General features: G+C 40.5%; 1 protein-coding gene across 15 annotated transcripts in view; it reads right to left on the bottom strand.

The window, feature by feature from the left end:
* The window catches only part of NCOR1 (nuclear receptor corepressor 1), a 144,697-nt gene that overhangs the window by 58,486 nt on the left and 63,981 nt on the right, over positions 1-22,230 (bottom strand). For 10 of the 15 annotated variants that reach the window (XM_061176720.1, XM_061176724.1, XM_061176729.1 and 7 more), the window contains 7 exons: positions 21,098-21,188; positions 19,255-19,433; positions 18,725-18,779; positions 17,952-18,053; positions 6,751-6,878; positions 3,917-4,134; positions 1,611-1,673 (listed from right to left, as the gene is read on the bottom strand). In XM_061176720.1, the coding sequence (XP_061032703.1) occupies positions 1,611-1,673; positions 3,917-4,134; positions 6,751-6,878; positions 17,952-18,053; positions 18,725-18,779; positions 19,255-19,433; positions 21,098-21,188 (836 nt within the window). The remainder of the gene's footprint in view (positions 1-1,610; positions 1,674-3,916; positions 4,135-6,750; positions 6,879-17,951; positions 18,054-18,724; positions 18,780-19,254; positions 19,434-21,097; positions 21,189-22,230) is intronic. The other 5 variants (XM_061176730.1, XM_061176726.1, XM_061176732.1 and 2 more) reach the window with 1 other exon arrangement.

Genomic DNA, 22,230 nt, shown 5'->3' on the forward strand with positions numbered 1-22,230 from the left:
TTAATGGAAGGACTCAACCTTATCCTTGTTATATATCTCCCAGAGTACTAGGACAATGCTGGACACACAGTAAGAGCCCAAACACTGTAAAATGAGTCATTAGGTACAGTACTTCTAAATCTTTGGAAACAGTATATCAATACAAAGTTAATAAGGTAATCAAATGTAAGTGATTAACACAAAGTAAAGATATACTTAAGGTGCCATTTATAATCAGCATGTCTTCAGTCCATTCCCAATCAAGGATGCCCTCAAAAATATTAACCAGTTTTTTTTTCTTTTAGACCTGTTGTAATACAATACATCACAGGAACCTATGCAATCTGACATTTCTTCCAACAAATGATGCACGTATGCACACAGATACGTATGTGCAACGAGTATGGATATATAAATGCATAAATACAGAGAGATATTTTAGACATAGGTGTATCCAAGCAGGAATTTCTAGTACAAATTCATTAATTCATGGGAAAACATCAATTTTTCAAGGTTAACACCAGTAGCTTCCTTCACAATGATAACTGGAAGATCACCTCCAGATCCTGCTGACGTATGACTAAAAGCTGGAAGGAGTGGGGCCTGAGCAGTCATGTGCTAGGACGTGCACCTGACAAAAGCACGCTGCGGCAGAGCTGACACCTACCTACTCCACTGTGACGCTGGGATGGTCAGATGACAGTAATACACGGAAGCATGACAGTCACAGATGTGCTAACCATGGCAATAAACTTCAAACAAAAATATTCTGAAGACAGAACGTTCTAAACTGCTGTATTTTTGGTAAGCTTGGTTTATATGATTCTTAAATGCATTACTCATTACCAGCTAAACAGAAAATAAATCTGAAATGTGTCAATAAAAGTTCAAGCTATTTGCAATAATTTCTCTTTAGAACTACAGGGTAAATCCTTAACCCCCAAAAGAGCTGGCTAATCTTTCTCAAAATTAGTTTACTTGAAAAATAATTTTTTATTTATAAACCAATTCAATTACCTATCCTTTTAGAAATTTTAGTTCAATCTCAAACTGTATGACATTTATAAGAAACAACAGAAGAACACAAGATCCGTAAAGTTCCAGAGTAAGATGAAGGCCACACAGCTAGGAAAGTGTCAGAGGCAGAATTCAAACCTTCATCTGTCTGGCTACAAAGTCCATGCTCTCTCCTCTGAATCATTTTATATCAAACTTAGCCTTACTAAATGCAAACTGAGAAAGTATTTACCATTCTATTAAATGCAACTTTTAAATAAGAGACTTTTTATATCAAATACCTTCCAAAACTTTAATAGCATGTAATCATAACTATTCTGGAAAACTGAAAGTAGCTTACTTGCTCTCTAATAAGACATTCAAAACAAAATGAGAGAGAAAAATTCCTCAAAAGTGGGCCTCTAAAACAAGGCACACTGGGGCACCTTACAGGGAACCACACCATCAAAAAGAACTCTTAAGTGTACTTCTAAATTCTACTTACCATTGTGGAAGAACGAACTTTTTTTTTTCAATTAAAAAGAAATTAGTTCCATCTCACTCATTACCAATAACCCTAAAAACAAACAAACAAAGAAAAACAAACCTGAAGAACCTGAACTACTATCATTTACCTTTTTTAGCAACTTCCATTTCTTCTTCTGTCCATCGAGAGGTTTCTACAGGTTCTGTAGAAACTGAAATAAAGACAGAACCCAATAAGCCAGAGAAAAATGAAGTCCTTCATTCACAGATTATATGGCACCAACCGTATAATCTATAGCCTAAATATTTATCTGACATAAAGCCACTTTAAAGCATTAGGTGAAAGAAACTATGGAAATAGGATGGTATCAGCCTCTCCTCTACTGTAATAGAGGGGAAAATCCCACACTCCTCAGCGCCATGGTCTTCCTCAACGTTCTTTAACATTCCATCCATGTCCACGTGTTTGAATGCGGTGCCTCCCCACTTCCTAGAGCTCCATCCCTTCTCTCCTGAAGTGTCAAAAGAAGCAGTCGCCCTTCTGCTTCCTGCCCAGGCAGGCACAGTCCTCTCCTGTTCTCTGAACCCCCATCCCCCCCCGAACTCCTGGAAGTCCCTGTGTTCAATCTCAGTGCCTGAAATCTAGCAAACAGATGGATCACAAACTGAACACTTTCTCCTTTACTTTAGAAAACTGAGACTCTCAGGCCTAAAATGAGCTCCTGCTATATTCTCCTTCTCAATTAACATTACTACCATCCACCCAGTCACTCTAATTATTATCAGGATCTTCAGACTAATTTTTGAAGCCTTAGACTAATTTTTAAATTTTCCCATCCATCTACCACTCACATGCAATGATGTATGTCAATTCTAGTCTCCTGAATACACCCCCTCGCTGCCTGGACCACTGAATGCATAATGATGCCCTTCTAGCCGGTCCCTCAGCCTCTAGCCCTTACCCCAAACACACCTCCTCCACACTGTCACCAGAGTTATCTTTCTAAGACACCAATCTAATCACAACACTCCTCTGTTTAAAAACCTCTGTAAGCTCCCTACTTTGTAAGCAAAGCAGTATATAGTTCAAACAAAGCCCACCATGATCTGCCCCCATCTGCTTGTCCAATTGTTTCCTTCACTTCATTCCTGTTATTTCCAAAACTTGCGATTTGGGCTTCCCTGGTGGCGCAGTGGTTGAGAGTCTGCCTGCCAATGCAGGGGACACGGGTTCGAGCCCTGGTCTGGGAAGATCCCACATGCCGCGGAGCAACTGGGCCCGTGCGCCACAACTACTGAGCCTGCGCATCTGGAGCCTGTGCCCCGCAACAAGAGAGGCCGCGACGGTGAAAGGCCCACGCACCGCGATGAAGAGTGGCCCCTGCTTGCCGCAACTAGAGAAAGCCCTCGCACAGAAACGAAGACTCAACACAGCCAAAAATAAATTAATTAATTTTTAAAAAAAACAAAAAAACTTGCGATTTCTTTCAGACTTCATGTTATGATAAACTTGGTACCACTGAACCACCAATGATGGTACTCATCATTAATATGATCCCTTTATAAACTACTGAAGACAGTCCTTAATAAGAAAGAGAAAAATGCCTGTACTCTTAGACCCAGTATTCCCTTGTCTAAGAATTTATTTCCATGAAAACTAATTTAACAGAAAGAAAATGCTATGGGAATAAAGATTTTTTTTTTCATTAAAGTGCTATCCATATTAGTTTTAAAGGCGGGAGGAGATGGCCAACATCTCACAGCCACTGAAAGTGAAAATGAAGATCACTTAGAAAGTAGAAAACGTTCATGACATGTGCCCAGTTAGAATATCAGGAAACAAGGTGGCAAGCACTCTAGGATTACAACTAAGGAAAAAGAAAAACAGCTGTATTAGGTAGTAAGGTTGGGGCTCATGTTCTTTTTCGAAAGACTTTGATATTAAGGTCTAACAAATTTAGGGTTTCCCTGGTGGTGCAGTGGTTGAGAATCCGCCTGCCAATGCAGGGGACACGGGTTCAAGCCCTGGTCTGGGAAAATCCCACATGCCGCAGAGCAACTAAACCCGTGCGCCACAACTACTGAGCCTGCGCTCTAGAGCCCACGAGCCACAACTACTGAAGCCCACGCGCCACAACTACTGAAGCCCGTGAGCCTAGAGCTCGTGCTCCGCAACGAGAGAAGCCACTGCAATGAGAAGTCCGCGCACCGCAACCAAGAGTAGCCCCCACTCGCCGCAACTAGAGAAAGCCCGCACGCAGCAACGAAGACCCAACGCAGCCAAAACTAAATAAAATACATAAATTTATTAAAAAAAAAAAAAAATTTAAAGGCCAGAATTTCAGATCAGCATTTCTAGGCCATCAATATCAGAGGTCCCTCCTGCCTCATCCCAGCACTGAAACAGAATCCCAAACAAAATTCTGGCCCGTTCGCTCCAATCTCGTCCACTCACTGGGTTCTGGCGGCGGTGGCAGAGGTGGGGGTGGCTCCTCGGTGGCTGCAGCAGCCGCAGCGCTGGCAGCCGCAGCCTCACTGGTCATGGACCTGGTGACCCGGCCCTTTCGGCGGCCCTGACTGTTGGCGGTCTTTCGGCCCCGGGGCGTGGCCTGCTCTCTCTCCTCAGTTTCTTCTGCGGTACTTTCTGTCTTATCCTTTTCCTTGGTGTTTTCTCTAGAAACAACAGCAAAAGAACATTTTGTGTGATTTAAAAGTATACATACACCAAAAAGCTTACAGCCTTGAAAATTCTTTAAATAGAAATTGAATAAAACTTCCCAACCTCCCAGTTACTTGGAATAACCGCTTGGGCTTCCCATCAATACAAACTCAACCCGCCCCAAAGCACGCTCACCCTCCCCACCCTGCTTCCTGCTCCCTGGTCCCCTGACCAGCAGCTGTTAACAGCACCAGCACGCTCACGACCACTCAGTTTACAGATCTGACTTCACCTTCAGCTCTTCCCCGTGTGCGTTACTTGTATGGGAACTAGTGCCTCGTTTTGGTCCTTTCCACTCACTGATGTTTCTCCCACCAATTCCACCACCTCTGTCTCTGTTACCTCTGCGCGTGTTCAGTGCCTCAGTAGCCCAGTCGCAGTCTCTTACAACAGCCTTCCTGACTCCTCCATCTCCATCCATTCTATACTGCTCATGGACCCATATTCTAGCACAACAGCTTTGGCAATAATCCATTTCCTCCATTCTAATCCTACCTATTCCCAAACAGAGCCATGCAGCCTCCTGAGTGAAGGCTACGCTTTAGCTTTCATTAAGGCTTTACCTAACTGAACCCCAACCTCCTTCCGCTTTTCTTCTTGAGGCGTCCTACGTTCCAATCTAATGAAACCACTATCTGCCATTTCCCAAAGAGGCCTGTCCATTCACACTACTCCCTCTGTTCTACCCACACTGACCACTAGCTCCTGCAAGAAGTCCTCTAAACTATCCAGGCAGAAGGAAACCTCAACCTCTTCTCAATCTCCCAGCATACTTTATTGACTCTGCTCATTCCTTCCAGGCTTTTTTCTTTTCCTTAAAGAGTACTTGTATCTTGCCTAATTTTTCCTACTAGATCATAAACTACCTGGGAAGAGTACGTATCTCACGTATTTCTGCATCCTCCATAAGACCTAGCTCACAGCAGTAATAAATGAGCGCTTGTTAAATAAACTAGGGATTTTAAGAACAAAGTAAAAACAAGATATGGCAGTAACATATGAGCAGAACCACTGACCACGTGGGAGGATAAACGTTTTACCTGAATAACAAAAAAAAAAAAAAATTTTATAGATATCATCTTCCTACAGCACAAAATTAGAATGGCATGAGTATCCAACTCTTTAAAAAACATGGCAAGTGATTTAGGCTGCTTTAGCTGCCTCAAAATTAGATAAACCTTCAGTATTTCCAAGAGGATTATAGAAATAACAATAAATATTAAAAAGAAACAAACTACTCACACAAGCAACAACCTGTATGGAACTCACACTTATTAAGTAAAAGCAGCCACACAACAGGAGATTACATACTGTACGATTCCATTTATATGAAATTACAGGAAAGGCAAAACAAATTAGTAGTTACCAGGGGCTGGGAATGGGGGGAGGGAAACTACTGCAAAGGAGCACAGGGGAACTTTCTTGGGGTGACGGAAATGTTCTGAGTCACAAGTGCGGCAACAGGTACACCAGTGCATACAACTGTCAAAATATATCAACGTATATGCTTAAAAACTGGTGAAATTTAGTCTATGTAAAATTATGCCTCAATAAAGCTGATCCTTGGAGGAAAAACAAACAAAACAGCTGCTAAGGGCCTCCCCGCACCCAACCCTGCCAAAACATGTACATAAAGATGTCAACGATAGATGTCTCTGAGTGGCAGAATCACAGGTTAATTTTCTTTATATTTTGCTCTCTCTTCCTGATTTGCTGTAAGGAACAAGACTAATTTTTATAACCAGGAAAACAGCAACAGTAACCACAAACAAACCAGGAAATCTGGACTTCCCTGGTGGCACAGTGGTTAAGAATCCACCTGCCAATGCAGGGGACACGGGTTTGAGCCCTGCTCCGGAAAGATCCCACATGCCGCGGAGCAAGTAAGCCCATGCGCCACAACTACTAAGCCTGCACTCTAGAGCCCGCGAGCCACAACTTCTGAGCCCACATGCCACAACTACTGAAGCCCACGTGCCTAGAGCCCATGCTGCGCAATAAGAGAAGCCACCGCAATGAGAAGCCCGCACGCCGAAAACGAAGAGTAGCCCCCGCTCGCCGCAACTAGAGAAAGTCCACTCGCCGCAACTAGAGAAAGTCCGCGCGCAGCAACGAAGACCCAGTGCAGCCAAAAATAAATTAAAAAAACAAAACAAAACAGGAAGTCTATTTTATATGAAAAATAAAATCCATAAAGCTGGAAGAGAAGGTGTTATATAAATGAAAACCATTTAGCAGCATTGTTACACTAATGTACACTACCTGAGGTTCAAAACAAAAGATCCTGAGGTTCTTCCAAATCAAAGATTAAATTATACTCAGTGTATCTCAGTGATGGTGTATATTATTGTAGCTCATCCCTTCTGAAACAGAGTATGTCATGTCTGGCAAATAAGTCCATCAAGCCAAAAGTTATACTTACTGGAATATTCCACTCCTTAATTATGTCAAATAACTATTAGGTGATCAAAGCACACATCCCATTGATTCTTTTATCTAAAATTTTATACCTTCAATAGATTCAATCTCATTATTTAAAAATAACTACAACATTTAACCATTTAACTCACTTAGAGTCCTCCTTTTCATCTTTTTCTTCTTCATCTTTCTTTTCCTCCTCTTTTTTTTCTGTTTTTTCTGCCTTATCTTCTTCTTTTTCTTCTACTTTTTCTTCTTGTGAGGGTCGGGCAATTTGCTGCTAGAATGAACCATCATTTGTAAAATTGGAAAGTAAAACAAACAGCTCCTCAAATCATAATGATGAATAATAAATATCTATGCAACAAATTTATGATTAACTTATTCACCATCTACAATGTAACTAGGGGTCATGTATTAAAAATGAGCCTAATGCTCTTTAATGTAGTCTATATGTATTGCTTAAAAGGTCACACACACATATAAACACACACAAATGTTCATAGTGTCTGGGTCCATCAGACAGGTGACAATGTTAAGATTCCACTTAGAAAGCTGAGGTTGGTACTCTCTTTTTGTAATTCCCACATCTAATCTGTCACTTACACATTTCAATTCTACTTGAAATTTGATAATTTGTCAAACCATCCCCCCGGTATTAGATCCTTAATATGTTCCCAAATTTTTCATCATTATGGATAATACTACAAGAAACCTCTTTATGCTTTTACTCTTTTGGGGAAACATTCATTTACTGGAAGAGTAGACAGCCATGGCCATTATCAAGACTGAAGAGATTTAGGAAAATATTATGGATATAATCAACTAAAAAGTAAAACACTCAAATATGCCTAAACTGTAATTACAACTCTGTAATCGTAAATATGTATATAAACAAAGACTGGAAGAGAATAAGATTATGGACCCTTTTAACTCTGATGTCTCATTTGCTAAACCTGAGAAAAGTGAAATGAAATTGTGGTGTTTTAATTACGAAATCAAACAGCCTAACCGAATAGGACCGGACTCCAGCTCCCCCGCAGCACGCGGCCGACCAGCCCAGGTGTACCTTTGCCCACACGGTCTGCACCCGGGCTGCCCTCAGCACACCCAGCATTTTCATGCCTTTGCTCAGAATAGAGTAAAATCTTCCTCAACTTCCGATAGCATCTCACAGTCTTTTACCACCTCCCCAGAACTACAATCTAGCTTCTTCCTTAAGACAGCTGGCCTCTCCAGAAGGGGTCCTCTCCAGAAGGGGGACCTCTTCTGGAGAGGCCTCCTTCTACACACAGAGGAAGGAGGAAGAATCTAAACCCTTCCTGCTCCCGACTGCCACTTCCAGAACACTGCTCAACTGCGGTATTTAAAAACCTCCTTTTACAAATTTCAGAAAATCTACCTATGACACCTTTTTTCCTCTTTTGGTGTTACAGATTGACTCTCAAAGACTCCCAGGAGCACAGAGATGATTTTATCACATGGCTCATTATGCCATGTCATTATTCTTCAGATTTCAAGATGCCTGTCAATGACTTTTCTATCAACACGATATCCTACGTGTGAAATACTTTCAGGTCATTGCCATTCAGTCTCCCACAGGGAGTCACCACCGCCATCCTCAGTGGGCACTGCCCCCCCCGACCCTATAATCCGACAGTGTGCCCTGCAACCACCGCCACTCACATCCCTCCCAGCCCACATCTCCACTGTTGCCAGTCCAGTCCTGCTTTTTGTCCTCATCACCATCTACAATCCCTTGATGCTAGGAAATTTTCACAGCCCACCAAGAACGGCATCCACTCTTCCACTCTGACCCCAGCTAAATCGTTTCAATACCATGATTCCCTCACTTACCTTACCTGACCTTCCCAGGTTCTCACCCTGGCTAACTGCCAGTTTCCTTTTCTCCTGAGTATGTATTATTGCTAGAGAAAACTAAGAAATCAGGAAGATTTTAATGGATACTTTCCAAGCATGATTAGCTCTGCTTTACAGCTGGGAATGTTTTATTCATCCGACTCCCTAGCACATCACAGTGATCCCAAGATCTGTCTGAAATGCAAATAACCTCACCCTGCCCCCCACAAACGTAGCATTCATCTGTCATTCTGAACCAACAAAATGACATACCAACAACAAACTCTGCCCCCTGCCTAGCAAGTGGGCTGCGTAACCCAGAAAACGGTTTACAGCCCTAAGAAGTGATGGGGAGGTATCAACTCAGCTGAAGATAAGGAAAGAGGTCTACTGTCCCTTAGACTTGAACAACACATATAACTGTATTCCCCGAATACTCTTCTGCTTCTAATGCTGACCCAGGTTTTGAAGTAAGCAAGCAACCCCCCATGTGCCCTGCTGCCTGAAACCGTCCCACAGCTGACTGGCCCCCTCCTGCAGTGCTGGTGGCTGAGAGGCAAGGGCAGCACCTGTTTTGACCAGTCAAAGGGAAGAGTGCAGGATCCCTCCAGAAACGCAGCCCCCAGTCCTACAGAGTGTGTGCAAATGAGCCAAAGAAACTGCTGGGGCTGCCAGACAGTCTGCAGAAGCGTGTGCACCTCCAGAGCAGAGCCCCACACTGAGCAGCAGCGAGTGCAGAGGCATGTGAGGGAGGCCCGAGACTGCGGACAGCACTTCACCGGGGAGACAAGCATCAAGACCCACAGCAAGGATGGCCACGGACACTAAGAAAGGAAGGAACAAACTCTGGTTTTCACAAGAAGTGGCTGGCACTGCTTCTGTTTCAGGCAGATCTGTAAAGAAAAGTGCCAGCCCCCATGGTCTAGGACGCAGGTTACAGGCCACACACACCTCAACCCTTTCCAGCGGGCTGGCTAGAGCGGAAGCCCATGGTTTCAAAAGGAGACTCTTCAAAGGACCCTAGAGACACAGGCGCTCCCATGAGCTTCTTGTCCGGGTTCCTCCCTCCTTAAGCCCAACGCTTGACAGTCAATTAAAAAAAAGTCTCATTCTGTTAGGGAGGTTCTCCCAACATGATACATTCCTGCCAAACAATAAGCTATTCACTCTGAATGGCAGAGCACATTATAAAACAAAATAAAAATTCCAATCAAAAAAAGTGAAAGTTACATGTATTTCATGAAGATAAATGAAGAATATGGTCAATTTCAGCAGGGTCCTCTATAGCAAGATCAAATGCTAGGGCTTCCCTGGTGGCACAGTGGTTAAGAATCCACCTGCCAACGCAGGGGACACGGGTTCAAGCCCTGGTCCGGGAAGATCCCACATGCTGCGGAGCAACTAAGCCCGTGTGCCACAACTACTGAGCCTGCGCTCTAGAGCCCGCGAGCCACAACTACTGAGCCCGTGCACCACAACTACTAAAGCCCGCGCGCCTAGAGCCCGTGCTCCGCAGCAAGAGAAGCCACCGCAATGAGAAGCCCACACACCGCAACGAAGAGCAGCCCCCACTCGCCGCAACTAGAGAAAGCCCACACGCAGCAACAAAGACCCAACGCAGCCAAAAATAAATAAATTGAATAAATAAATTTTAGAAAGAAATATATTTAAAAAAAAAGAAAAAAGAAAAGATCAAATGCTAGCTTATGCTGAGGTTTATTACTACTACATCTGACTGGGTGTCTAACACTCATATATATTTGTTAAAATGCTCAGGTCTTTAGAAAACAAATAAATAAAGGAATTCCCACTCAGCAGACAATGAAGTTGCCAAGAAGTGAAATGACCAAATTTAACAACAAGGAGCTAGTTAAATAACAATGTACAAGAAACAGAAAAAATGAAGTACTTCAGCCACTGAGGTTTTTTTAAAGTACTTCAGGCAGTAAACAGAAAATATCTTGTGCCAATCTTATCAAAGTATATTAATAACTAATGCCTTTAAAGCAATTGATTGGAGACTACTTTACTGAAGAGTGAAAGCTGTCGATCACCAAGAAGCATGTTTGGTTGAAGGCAACAAAGGCGGTAGCTGCTGCCCTTTACTTACTGGGCGGTCCCTACACTCTGGGTACTGCACACACAACTAGTCTCCTATAAACCCTGCAAGGTAAGAACCAGTGCTCACAGATGTCACCCCCACAGATGTCACCAAGTGAAAGGACACATCTAGAGTGTCACAGACACAAAGAAGCAGAGCATTTGGGGATCTAAAGCTCCTTCCATTATACCCAATTCTTCAATTGTCTAAATCACCCTTTCTAACTAGTGTATAGCTAACGGTTTAGTCAAAAACTCCTCCAACTTCAACAATTACTACATTTACATAAGTATACGCTTTCTGAACACCTCTGGGGAATAAAAACACGCTGGCACAGTTAAAGGGGAAGATGTTGTCGGCATTAAGGGAGAGTACAAATTCTTGTAAGAGCCCTCGAAGATCTGGAAATGAAAAATGTGGTTTCTAAACAATGACTTGCTTTACTGCAGGTCACGAGCAGGTGCCACAGGAATCCCATCTGCACAGTGACAGACTTATTACATGGGAGTTTATGCTGGAAAGTGAGATGGAATTCTTACTTCTAACAAAAATGTTGCACACAGAATCAAGTTACTACTTGGCATGGTATTTACAATTCTAGATCCCAAACAGTAAAGCCGAAGAGGGGCTTTTGGTTTATAGTTTTTGATAAGCATTCACTGCTTCAACTAAAATTGATAAAGAACCACATGCATTCTCGTCATGGGACGCCAATACGCTGGACTGTAACAATGGTTTGGGCAGTAGCTAACAGGATTTCTGAGAGAAGAGTTAAAACTTTTGCCAACAATAATCTCTAAACACAACTGTAACAAAAGTATGATTATCTCTCATTTCCCGATGATTCTAAGATTAAAACTCATTTTCTGCGTAAATAATACGCACGGTCCCCTATGGCAACAGCAATGTTAAAAATCACACCTCACAGATGTGGAATCTCTCAGCCAACAGCATACTACATATTCATGTGCTGAATAAAAATTACCTCCTACAGGTAAGCAGTTGGGAGTGGGGGAGGGGAGAAGCAATCAAAGCCTGAAAGGATGGAGTGCACACGTCAGAGGAATAAATCTGGAATAAATCTCTAATCGCTCGGGATGACCCGAGGTAATTCCTACTCATTCAAACTTGACTGCACAATAGAGCAGTAGAGTGATTTTCAAATCAGTCACATCTCTATACCTGCCAGGGTAAAAATACCCATTTAAAAATTTTTAACTTGTAACTAGATTCTTTTTTTTTTTAAAGTCTTCTGGGGGAATTCCCTGACGGTCCAGTGGTTAGGACTCTGAGCCTCCACTGCTGGGGGCCTGGGTTCGATCCTTGGTCAGGGAACTAAGATCCCACAAGCCACGTGGCATGGCAAAAAAAAAAAAAAAAAAAGAAGTCTTTCTGAACTTTTTTCTATATAGAAAATTCTCTATTTCCAACCGAGATCTTCTTCCTAAATTGCAGACTTCTGTATCTAACCGCCCACTCTACATCCCCATGTGGACAAAGTCTAACAGGTATTTAAAATCTAGTACGTGCTTATTATCCCCCCAAATCCGCTCCTCCTTCCACCGTGCCCGTCACAGTCAACGGCAACTCCAGCAGCCAAGACAGCCTATCTCTGCTAACCGTCCTTGCATCCCCACAATCACTCCATCAGCAAAACCCGCTGGCCTTACCTCCAAAAACATACCCAGAACCTGACTAGTTCTCCCCAGCTCCCACGAGAGCCTGGTCCAAGCCACTGAAATTACTAAAAATAACCCCTAACTGGCCTCCCCTACATTAGAGTCTCAACAGAGCAGCCAGAAGGCTCCTGTCACAAATGAAACCTGCGGTGACTCTTCTGCTGAAAAGTCTAATGGCCTCCCCTCTCCTCTGGTATCAGCGCCCATCATTCGGTTCCACAGGAGAGAGCAAACACGACCCAACACTACCTACCTCTGAAAAACTGTCCATGTATTTTGACACAAGCAGCTAAGAAACAGAGGTAAGATTCTTTTGGTCTGAGATAGTAGTTTAAGTCCATCATTTAACTCCCTCCCCTCCCAAGTTCCCAATGAATCAACCAGAGAAATATAAAAGTAGAAGGAAAATCTTCAGGGTGGCAGGACTAGACTGTCAGAAAGCCTACCCAAAACGAAACTGAGCCTAGCCAGGGGCAAGCATTCCAAGGTTCAGGTCCAGGTGAGGGTACACATGGACCATCTTGGCTCTGCACATGCGTCCTGAGATGTGGGAAGGGTGCTAGCACAGAGGACAAGTGGTGCAGAAGAAAACACCACCGTGGCTCGACCTGCACAGGGACACGTACGTCCCAGCAAGGAGTGAAATGCTGTCCCAGATAACTTTAGGAGAGAAAGCCGATGTTTCAGAGTAACAGAGACACTCCCCGTCGCACAAAACTTCCTGCTCTGTCATCACAAGCAACAGACTGCTAACCCGGCAAAGGTGAGGTATAATATAAATCAAATTATCCCCTGACTTTACCTGGGATTGAAAAAATTAAACAGTAATACATATAATTTCTAAAAATAAATGTTATAAATACTAGTTTGTAATTAGGAATAAAGCTATTGTTAAAAATTAGTAGCTGAGAGGACAGACAGCAGAAGCAAGAAGAACTACAATCCTGCAGGCTGTGGAACAAAAACCACATTCACAGAAAGACAGACAAGATGAAAAGGCAGAGGGCTATGCACCAGATGAAGGAACAAGATAAAACCCCAGAAAAACAACTAAATGAAGTGGAGATAGGCAACCTTCCAGAAAAAGAATTCAGAATAATGATAGTGAAGATGATCCAGGACCTCGGAAAAAGAATGGAGGCAAAGATCGAGAAGATGGAAGAAATGTTTAACAAAGACCTAGAAGAATTAAAGAACAAACACCTAGAAGAATTAAAGAACAAACAAACAGAGATGAACAATACAATAACTGAAATGAAAACTACACCAGAAGGAATCAATAGCAGAATGACTGAGGCAGAAGAACGGATAAGTGACCTGGAAGACAGAATGGTGGAATTCACTGCCGTGGAACAGAATAAAGAAAAAAGAATGAAAAGAAATGAAGACAGCCTAAGAGACCTTTGGGACAACATTAAACGCAACAACATTCGCATTATAAGGGTCCCAGAAGGAGAAGAGAGAGGGAAAGAACCCGAGAAAATATTTGAAGAGATTATAGTCGAAAACTTCTCTAACATGGGAAAGGAAATAGCCACCCAAGTCCAGGAAGTGCACAGAGTCCCAGGCAGGATAAATCCGAGGAGAAACACGTCGAGACACATAATAATCAAATTGACAAAAATTAAGGACAAAGAAAAATTATTGAAAGCAACAAGGGAAGAACGACAAATAACACACAAGGGAACTCCCATAAAGTTAACAGCTGATTTCTCAGCAGAAACTCTACAAACCAGAAGGGGGTGGCACGATATATTTAAAGTGATGAAAGGGAAGAACCTACAACCAAGATTACTCTACCCAGCAAGGATCTCATCCAGATTCGATGGAGAAATCAAAAGTTTTACAGACAAGCAAAAGCTAAGAGAATTCAGTACCACTAAACCAGCTCTACAACAAATGCTAAAGGAACTTCTCTAAGTGGGAAACACAAGAGAAGAAAAGGACCTACAAAAACAGCTCATAACAATTAAGAAAATGGTAATAGAAACATACATATCGATAACTACCTTAAACGTAAATGTATTAAATGCTCCAAACAAAAGATACAGTCTTGCTGAATGGATACAAAAACAAGACCCATATATATGCTGTCTACAAGAGACTCACTTCAGATCTAGGGACACATTCAGACTGAAAGTGAAGGGACAGAAGAAGATATTCCATGCAAATGGAAATCAAAAGAAAGCTGGAGTAGCAATACTCATATCAGATAAAATAGACTTTAAAATAAAGAATGTTACAAGAGACAAGGAAGGACACTACATAATGATCAAGGGATCAATCCAAGAGGAGATATAACAATTATAAATATATATGCACCCAACATAGGAGCACCTCAATACATAAGGCAACTGCTAACAGCTATAAAAGAGGAAATCGACAGTAACACTATAATAGTGGGGGACTTTAACACCTCACTTACACCAATGGACAGATCATCCAGACAGAAAAGGAAACACAAGCTTTAAATGACACAATAGACCAGACAGATTTAATTGATATTTATAGGACATTCCATCCAAAAACAGCAGATTACACTTTCTTCTCAAGTGTGCACGGAACATTCTCCAGGACAGATCACATCTTGGCTCACAAATCAAGCCTCAGTAAATTTAAGAAAACTGAAATCATATCAAGCATCTTTTCTGACCACAACGCTATGAGATTAGAAATCAATTACAGGGAAAAAAACATAAAAAACACAAATACATGGAGGCTAAACAATACGTTACTAAATAACCAAGAGATCACTGAAGAAATCAAAGAGGAAATCAAAAAATACCTAGAGACAAATGACAATGAAAACACGACGATCCAAAACCTATGGGATGCAGCAAAAGCAGTTCTAAGAGGGAAGTTTATAGCAATACAAGCCTACCTCAAGAAACAAGAAAAATCTCAAATAAACAATCTAACCTTACACCTAAAAGAACTAGAGAAAGAAGAACAAACAAAACCCAAAGTTAGGAAAAGGAAAGAAATCATAAAGATGAGAGCAGAAATAAATGAAATAGAAACAAGGAAAACAATAGCAAAGATCAATAAAACTAAAAGCTGGTTCTTTGAGAAGATAAACAAAATTGATAAACCATTAGCCAGATTCATCAAGAAAAAGAGGGAGAGGACTCAAATCAATAAAGTTAGAAATGAAAAAGGAGAAGTTAAAACAGACACCGCAGAAATACAAAGCATCCTAAGAGACTACTACAAGCAACTCTGTGCCAATAAAATGGACATCCTGGAAGAAATGGACAAATTCTTAGAAAGGTATAACCTTCCAAGACTGAACCAGGAAGAAATAGAAAATATGAACAGACAAATCACAAGTAAGGAAATTGAAACTGTGATTAAAAATCTTCCAACAAACAAAAGTCCAGGACCAGATGGCTTCACAGGTGAATTCTAACAAACATTTAGAGAAGAGCTAACACCCATCCTTCTCAAACTCTTCCAAAAAATTGCAGAGGAAGGAACACTCCCAAACTCATTCTATGAGGCCACCATCACCCTGATACCAAAACCAGACAAAGATACTACAAAAACAGAAAATTACAGACCAATATCACTGATGAATATAGATGCAAAAATCCTCAACAAAATACTAGCAAACAGAATCCAAAAACACATTAAAAGGATCATACACCATGATCAAGTGGGATTTATCCCAGGGATACAAGGATTCTTCAATATACGCAAATCAATCAATGTGATACACCATATTAACAAATTGAAGAATAAAAACCATATGATCATCTCAATAGATGCAGAAAAAGCTTTCGACAAAATTCAACACCCATTTATGATAAAAACTCTCCAGAAAGTGGGCATAGAGGGAACCTACCTCAACATAATAAAGGCCATATACGACAAACCCACAGCAAACATCATTCTCAATGGTGAAAAACTGAAAGCATTTCCTCTAAGATCAGGAACAAGACAAGATGTCCACTCTCGCCACTATTATTCAACATAGTTTTGGAAGTCCCAGCCACGGCAATCAGAGAAGAAAAAGAAATAAAAGGAATACAAATTGGAAAAGAAGAAGTAAAACTGTCACTGTTTGCAGATACAAAGAGAATCCTAAAGATGCCACCAGAAAACTACTAGAGCTAATCAATGAATTTGGTAAAGTTGCAGGATACAGAATTAATGCACAGAAATCTCTTGCATTCCTATACACTAATGATGAAAAATCTGAAAGGGGAATTAAGGAAACACTCCCATTTACCACTGCAACAAAAAGAATAAAATACCTAGGGATAAACCTACCTAAGGAGACAAAAGACCTGTATGCAGAAAACTGTAAGACACTGATAAAAGAAATTAAAGATGATACAAATAGATGGAGAGATATACCATGTTCTTGGATTGGAAGAATCAATAAAAAAAAAAAAAAAAAAAAATTAGTAGTTGAAACTTGTTTAAGATGCTGGTGGGCTCTACCATCTCTGGCTAATGGACCCTGACTCCACTTTGTCTGTGGGAAGTGGGGAGATGCCCTGGCTCCTCTGGCGCAACAGAGTTTCCCACATCACCGCCAACGTCCAACCTGCCATTCAGTTAGTTGGTTAGCCCTTCCTGGAGCTCTGCAGCCACTGCTTTGTCTCTGCAACACTGGCTGCTGCACCAGCAGCCCCTTCCCTCCCTTCTGATTCCCAGCAGCCCCGCCACCGTTCCTCGGCACCCTCTCTAAGCGAACCCTACAAACAAGGGGACACCTGTGCTCTGCAGTGTGTCGCCCCGCACCCCGTGCCTCTCGCTCACTACGGTCTTAGTCCTGGCCCCTCACCCACCCACCGCAGCTCACTTGACCTCTAGCAGCGTTTTACACAGGTGACTCATGAAACACTCTATACTTCTTTTGACCAAGAAATACTGCTTCTGATGAGTGTGCCATCACATCTTGTCAGGTGGCATTGTTTTGGAGGAACAATGACCACACATCATGAGAGAACCTGTATCTGGCGACCGGGGTGATCAGGGAAGGGAAGGCGGGGGACTGTGTGAGGGAACCAGAAGAGCGTTAGGAATGCTGAAGATGGCAGCAGCCGTCCACGCCCACACGTGCCACGCGTCCTGCAAGCGGTCTCAGGGTGTGGGGCACACAGGAAGAACAGATGGGAGCTGTGACGGCAGCTGATCAGCTACTTGAAGGAAAAGAGTTTCTAAAGTACTGAACTGCGACTGTGAAAACACATACTGCACTGCATTAAAAACAGTCTTTTGAGGTCAAGTGCTTTAACCCCAGAAATAAAGTTAACCTGAAACACAATCAGGTCCCAGGTATTTCAGTAAACAACCCTGTACTCTGGTCACCATGCTGTACTTCTCTTCTCTCCCTTACTCTACCTGTCCCCTCCACAGACAAAAGGACTGGTAAAGGTGGTATATTAAATAGGGTGTCACAGTTCTCATATTTAATTACATTATTATTGTTAACTCTGACATGCACAATTTCGACAGCATGAAAATATAAAACTTCTCATTAATTTTGTTATACTAGAAACTTAAAATGCATTCAAAGTAGAAAATATAACACATTAAATATATATTCAAAATAATCAAAACATGCTCATAACATTCTAATTAACTTAATAGAAACGTCAATTCCTAAAGTACACCTTATTACATATAAGGCTCCTGTTATAAAATTTTTCATCTTCATATTTCCACCAACCCTGAAATTGTTTCATACAATAATGAAACATACCTGGTTTCTTCCTCTGCGTTTTCCATAGTTCCTTCTTACTAGGGCTTTATAATTCTCATTTTTCTTGGTTAAGTAGTAATATAAAACACAATCAGGAACACTCTACCAAAAAAAAATTATTTTTGAGGATCCAATGAAATAAAATTTTTTTAAAATATCAAGTAACACTTTCAAGGAAAATCTCTAGTGTTCTCAACGTATAAAATGAGGAAAACCACAAATGGCTAGCTTTTTAAGGCATATCTAGGCTGTAAAAATACATATATATAGTGCCTACTATCTTGATGGACAATTACAGCTGTCTTAATACAAATTATGTAAAAGATACCAGGAACTATCAGAAACATTCAAGCACTTTCTTCTTTCCGAGTAACTAAATTCTCTTTCTTCCTCGATATACGTAAATATTCAAAATGTCTCACTTTGCTCACAAACCCAACATCCAATCCAATGTGAAAAAATTTCAGGGAAAATCAGGACTCTGAAATTTTAATTAGAAGTTTAATGAGGTTCAAAAAACATTGTAACCTATGTGTTTTTAGGGAAATATAATATCAGGTCATTTTTGATTAACCATGAAAATTAGTCTGTGTTCTGTGCTTAGAATTGATCATATAATTGTAAATATCACTATACTATTCACATGAGAATCTTTTCTGTATCAAGCCCTTTGCAAAAATTCTATTTAACTACTTCTGTGCACTAGGCACAAAAGCTTCAAAGCAGCAACCATCACAAACCTACAGACATTCTCAATGCAAACCATTTCTTACCTTCCTTTCCAAGTAAGATGCAATTAGTCCAAAGTTTTTTGGATGCTGGATAAACCTGAGTAAAAGAAAAAAAACACACACATTTTAACAACTTAAAAAGAGGGGGGAAAGCCCTTGGGAATAGAAATATAATGTAGACTAATTTCTAGCGACTCCTAAATGCTAATGTCCTCTTAAAGGGCACAGATTCCTGGGCACCGTCCGCCAGGAACTGACTGGATTGGAATACAGTAGAGCACAAAAATCTGTAACTTTAAAATGCACTCCCGGGTGAATCGGACACTGCCCAGGTTTGGGTACCACTCTTAAAATGACTCCACAACCCTGTTCTTACCTGGTACCTGCATTCCCACCCATAAACTTACAGGAAGGTCATATCAAATCTGTCTTTTCTGACTTCCACAGTACCCACTCAAATGCCAAAATGGGGTCAAGTTTTGGGGGAAACAGTTCAATTTACAAGTAAATGCCAATACTTTTCACTAACTTATGTAAGCTTCTATTAGAGAGTAATTTAAAATTTAAATTACTTGTCCTTAAAGATCTCCTTCTCATGGTCAGTCCAAACATTCATGAACTGCCTATCTTTATAAACCTTCATAGGGTCCTCCATAAGCCCATTCATATTAATGAACTTGACCCTTCTCTGTTCTGCATCAAACATCATAGGTGGGATCACAGAGAGCTGTCGCATTTGTTTCTCATTATTCTGAAAAAAAAAGAAAAAAGAAAAAAAATGCAATTTACAGAGAATAAAACTTAAAGAGGGCCACAGACCAACTGTCTTAATAGACAATGAAACACCACGTATGTACTTTAATGACAACAGCAGTGGTACCATAACATCTAACATACAGTAATTATACATATTATCTAATAAACACTCATTGCCTGAATAACAGAGGCAGAGAGTACAGGTATTATTTTTTTATAATCCACTACTACAATTTGAGAAGAGTTCTTTCCTTAAAGGAAGCTGATACTTCAAATAATGAATCTTAGACCTAAAGGACAGGTCACTGAAGTAGTGATCTTATGAAGCACTTACTAACATTAATATTGCCTCATTTTAAAAAGTCTTAACATCATTTTAAAGAATAATAAAATAGAAAAATAAGCAGACAGGAACCAAAATCTTAAGGTCATTGATTTTAAATTAACTAAACTTACTTAAGTATTAAACACTTCTTGCTAATCTTACATAATCTTTCCATTGCAAATTTAAGACTATTAATCCTTAGAATTTCAACTAAAACTTGGTTACAGTTATACAATTTATTTTTCCCACAGTTTAATTCAGTAAGTTTATAAGCACAAACTTCCATGAAAAAACTTTTACCAAAAGGTATAAGTACTGACCTCAATACAAGGCTAGGTTTTTTTCCTGAAACTCTTCTCCTAGAAGCGGACATTGCCTTAGAGTCCTTACAAAGGTTCTAATTTTATGGGTACTCTCAATCAGTCTGAACACCAAAGTGTGGTTTGGGACAGACACATGAGCTTGAAATCACCTCACCTGATACTAGTTTTGGCTGTTTACAGATGCCCCCCTTATAGAATCAGTCAAAACGTGAGCAAAGAAATTTAACACAGAGTTAGTCATCACTGCAGAGATTATGGCCACAAATTCTGAAATGTATAGCAATATAATAATTGTCTTCATTACTTAAGAGGACCATGATGTTCAAATAAGCATGACTTTCAGAATTCAGAGACGAGGCTTTTTAAAAGCCTTATTATAAAACCAAAACTAGCAAAACTCAATATATGGTTTTTGGACCGACCTTCAGAGATAGTTTGAAAACAGCTACGAAGATTCACTGTTAGGAACAGAAATTTACTCTTATTCAGAACCGATTTATTAATATCAGATCAGATCTCAGCTGGCTAGAGATCACACTCTGGACACCCCCCCGAACCTCAGGTCCACCAACCGACATACAAACACCTGCAAAGTACACGCTCCTTTGCTCTTTTAGGAAGCGGCACCAGCAGCTCAGTCCTCTCACCTGCTCTTCCTTCTCACCCCACACTTGTCCTGTCCACTCTACCTTCTTCAATCTCTCCACCAGGCCCTCCCTACACGTTTCCACCACTGTCGCCCTGACTCAGCTCCTTATTTTTATCATAACAGCCTCCTCACCTCTTTCCAGGCCTCCCTGCTGCCAAAGCCGTCTTCGTAGAAATGGCAATATGATCACAGGGCGGCCTTGTTTAAAACCTTCGATGGTCGGCCACAAACTTTGGAACAATTCAAATGCCATAAGTGTTCCCTCAGTTATATACAAATAAACCCTTAGTTTATGGGGTATGAGGCTAAAATGCCTGAATAATTAATCAATTAACTTGAATTAAATCAATTAACTGTCTTACCTCCTGTTCAGAGAGCCCATCAATAATTTCAGAAATCTCATGTTCACTCCTAGCGATGGTGGCTGAAAGACCAGCTCCCCTCTGCCCAACTCTAAATATGAGGGAGAAATTATAGATATATTTAAAGGCCTTTTATAAAGAAGACATATCAGTTAGATTACTTTCACATCGATTTCTTTTCTGAATGGGACTTTTTAATCAACTAGAAGTCAGAGAAGAAACCTAAAATGCTATTGAGAAACTACTTTTAAGCAATATGTTTAAGCCATTTATCTATAAACTTAGTAACAATTTAAATGCTAAGATTTCTTTTTAAAGGTTACATGTCTAAGTTCCGATGGCAGAACTGTTTATGGGAAACTTCTGGAAAACTACAGTTATTGGTGTCATTTTCATCTCAAATAGCAGTCTTTTGTCTGCCTTCCAGAGAACAGGACAGCCGACTTAGAAAGATACACAAAACATTTTTAAAGGGATGGGAAAAAAACACAATCATCATCCCTGACAGAAACTTAATTGTGATTAACGGGGCTTTCATGAGACAGTAGAGAAGAAAACTAAAGCTTCTACCTTTGCAAAAGTACTTGTCCTCTAAAAGTAAAAAGAAATCAGAAACTACATACCAATAACAAAGAATTTCTCAATTAGCAATCAATTTAAGAGTTTTGATCATGTTGGGAGGTAACGAAGAACTGTGAGACATTCAAGTCTATTCTTACTAACTGTCATTTCCAAAGGAATGAGCATTTTCAAGAACTGAAGAATTAATTTCAAAATATTCACTTAAATTTAGATTCAACAGCATGATTAAATATAAAAAATTAATATTAAATTCACTAAGGCATAAACATTGTTAGCTGATAATGAAGTTTTATATTCAAAATAAAAGTTCTTAGACTCACAGACACAGAGAACAGACTTGTGGTTGCCAAGGGGTGGGGGAGGGATGGATTGGGAGTTTGGGATTAGCAGATGTAAACTATTATATATAGAATGGATAAACAAGGCCCTACTGTATAGTACAGGGAACTGTATTCAATATCCTGTGATAAACCATAGTGGAAAAGAATATTAAAAAGAATGTGTATATATATATATATATATATATATATATATATATATATATATATATA

The sequence above is a fragment of the Eubalaena glacialis genome, chromosome 19, assembly GCF_028564815.1.
Source record: "Eubalaena glacialis isolate mEubGla1 chromosome 19, mEubGla1.1.hap2.+ XY, whole genome shotgun sequence".
Lineage (NCBI taxonomy): Eukaryota > Metazoa > Chordata > Mammalia > Artiodactyla > Balaenidae > Eubalaena > Eubalaena glacialis.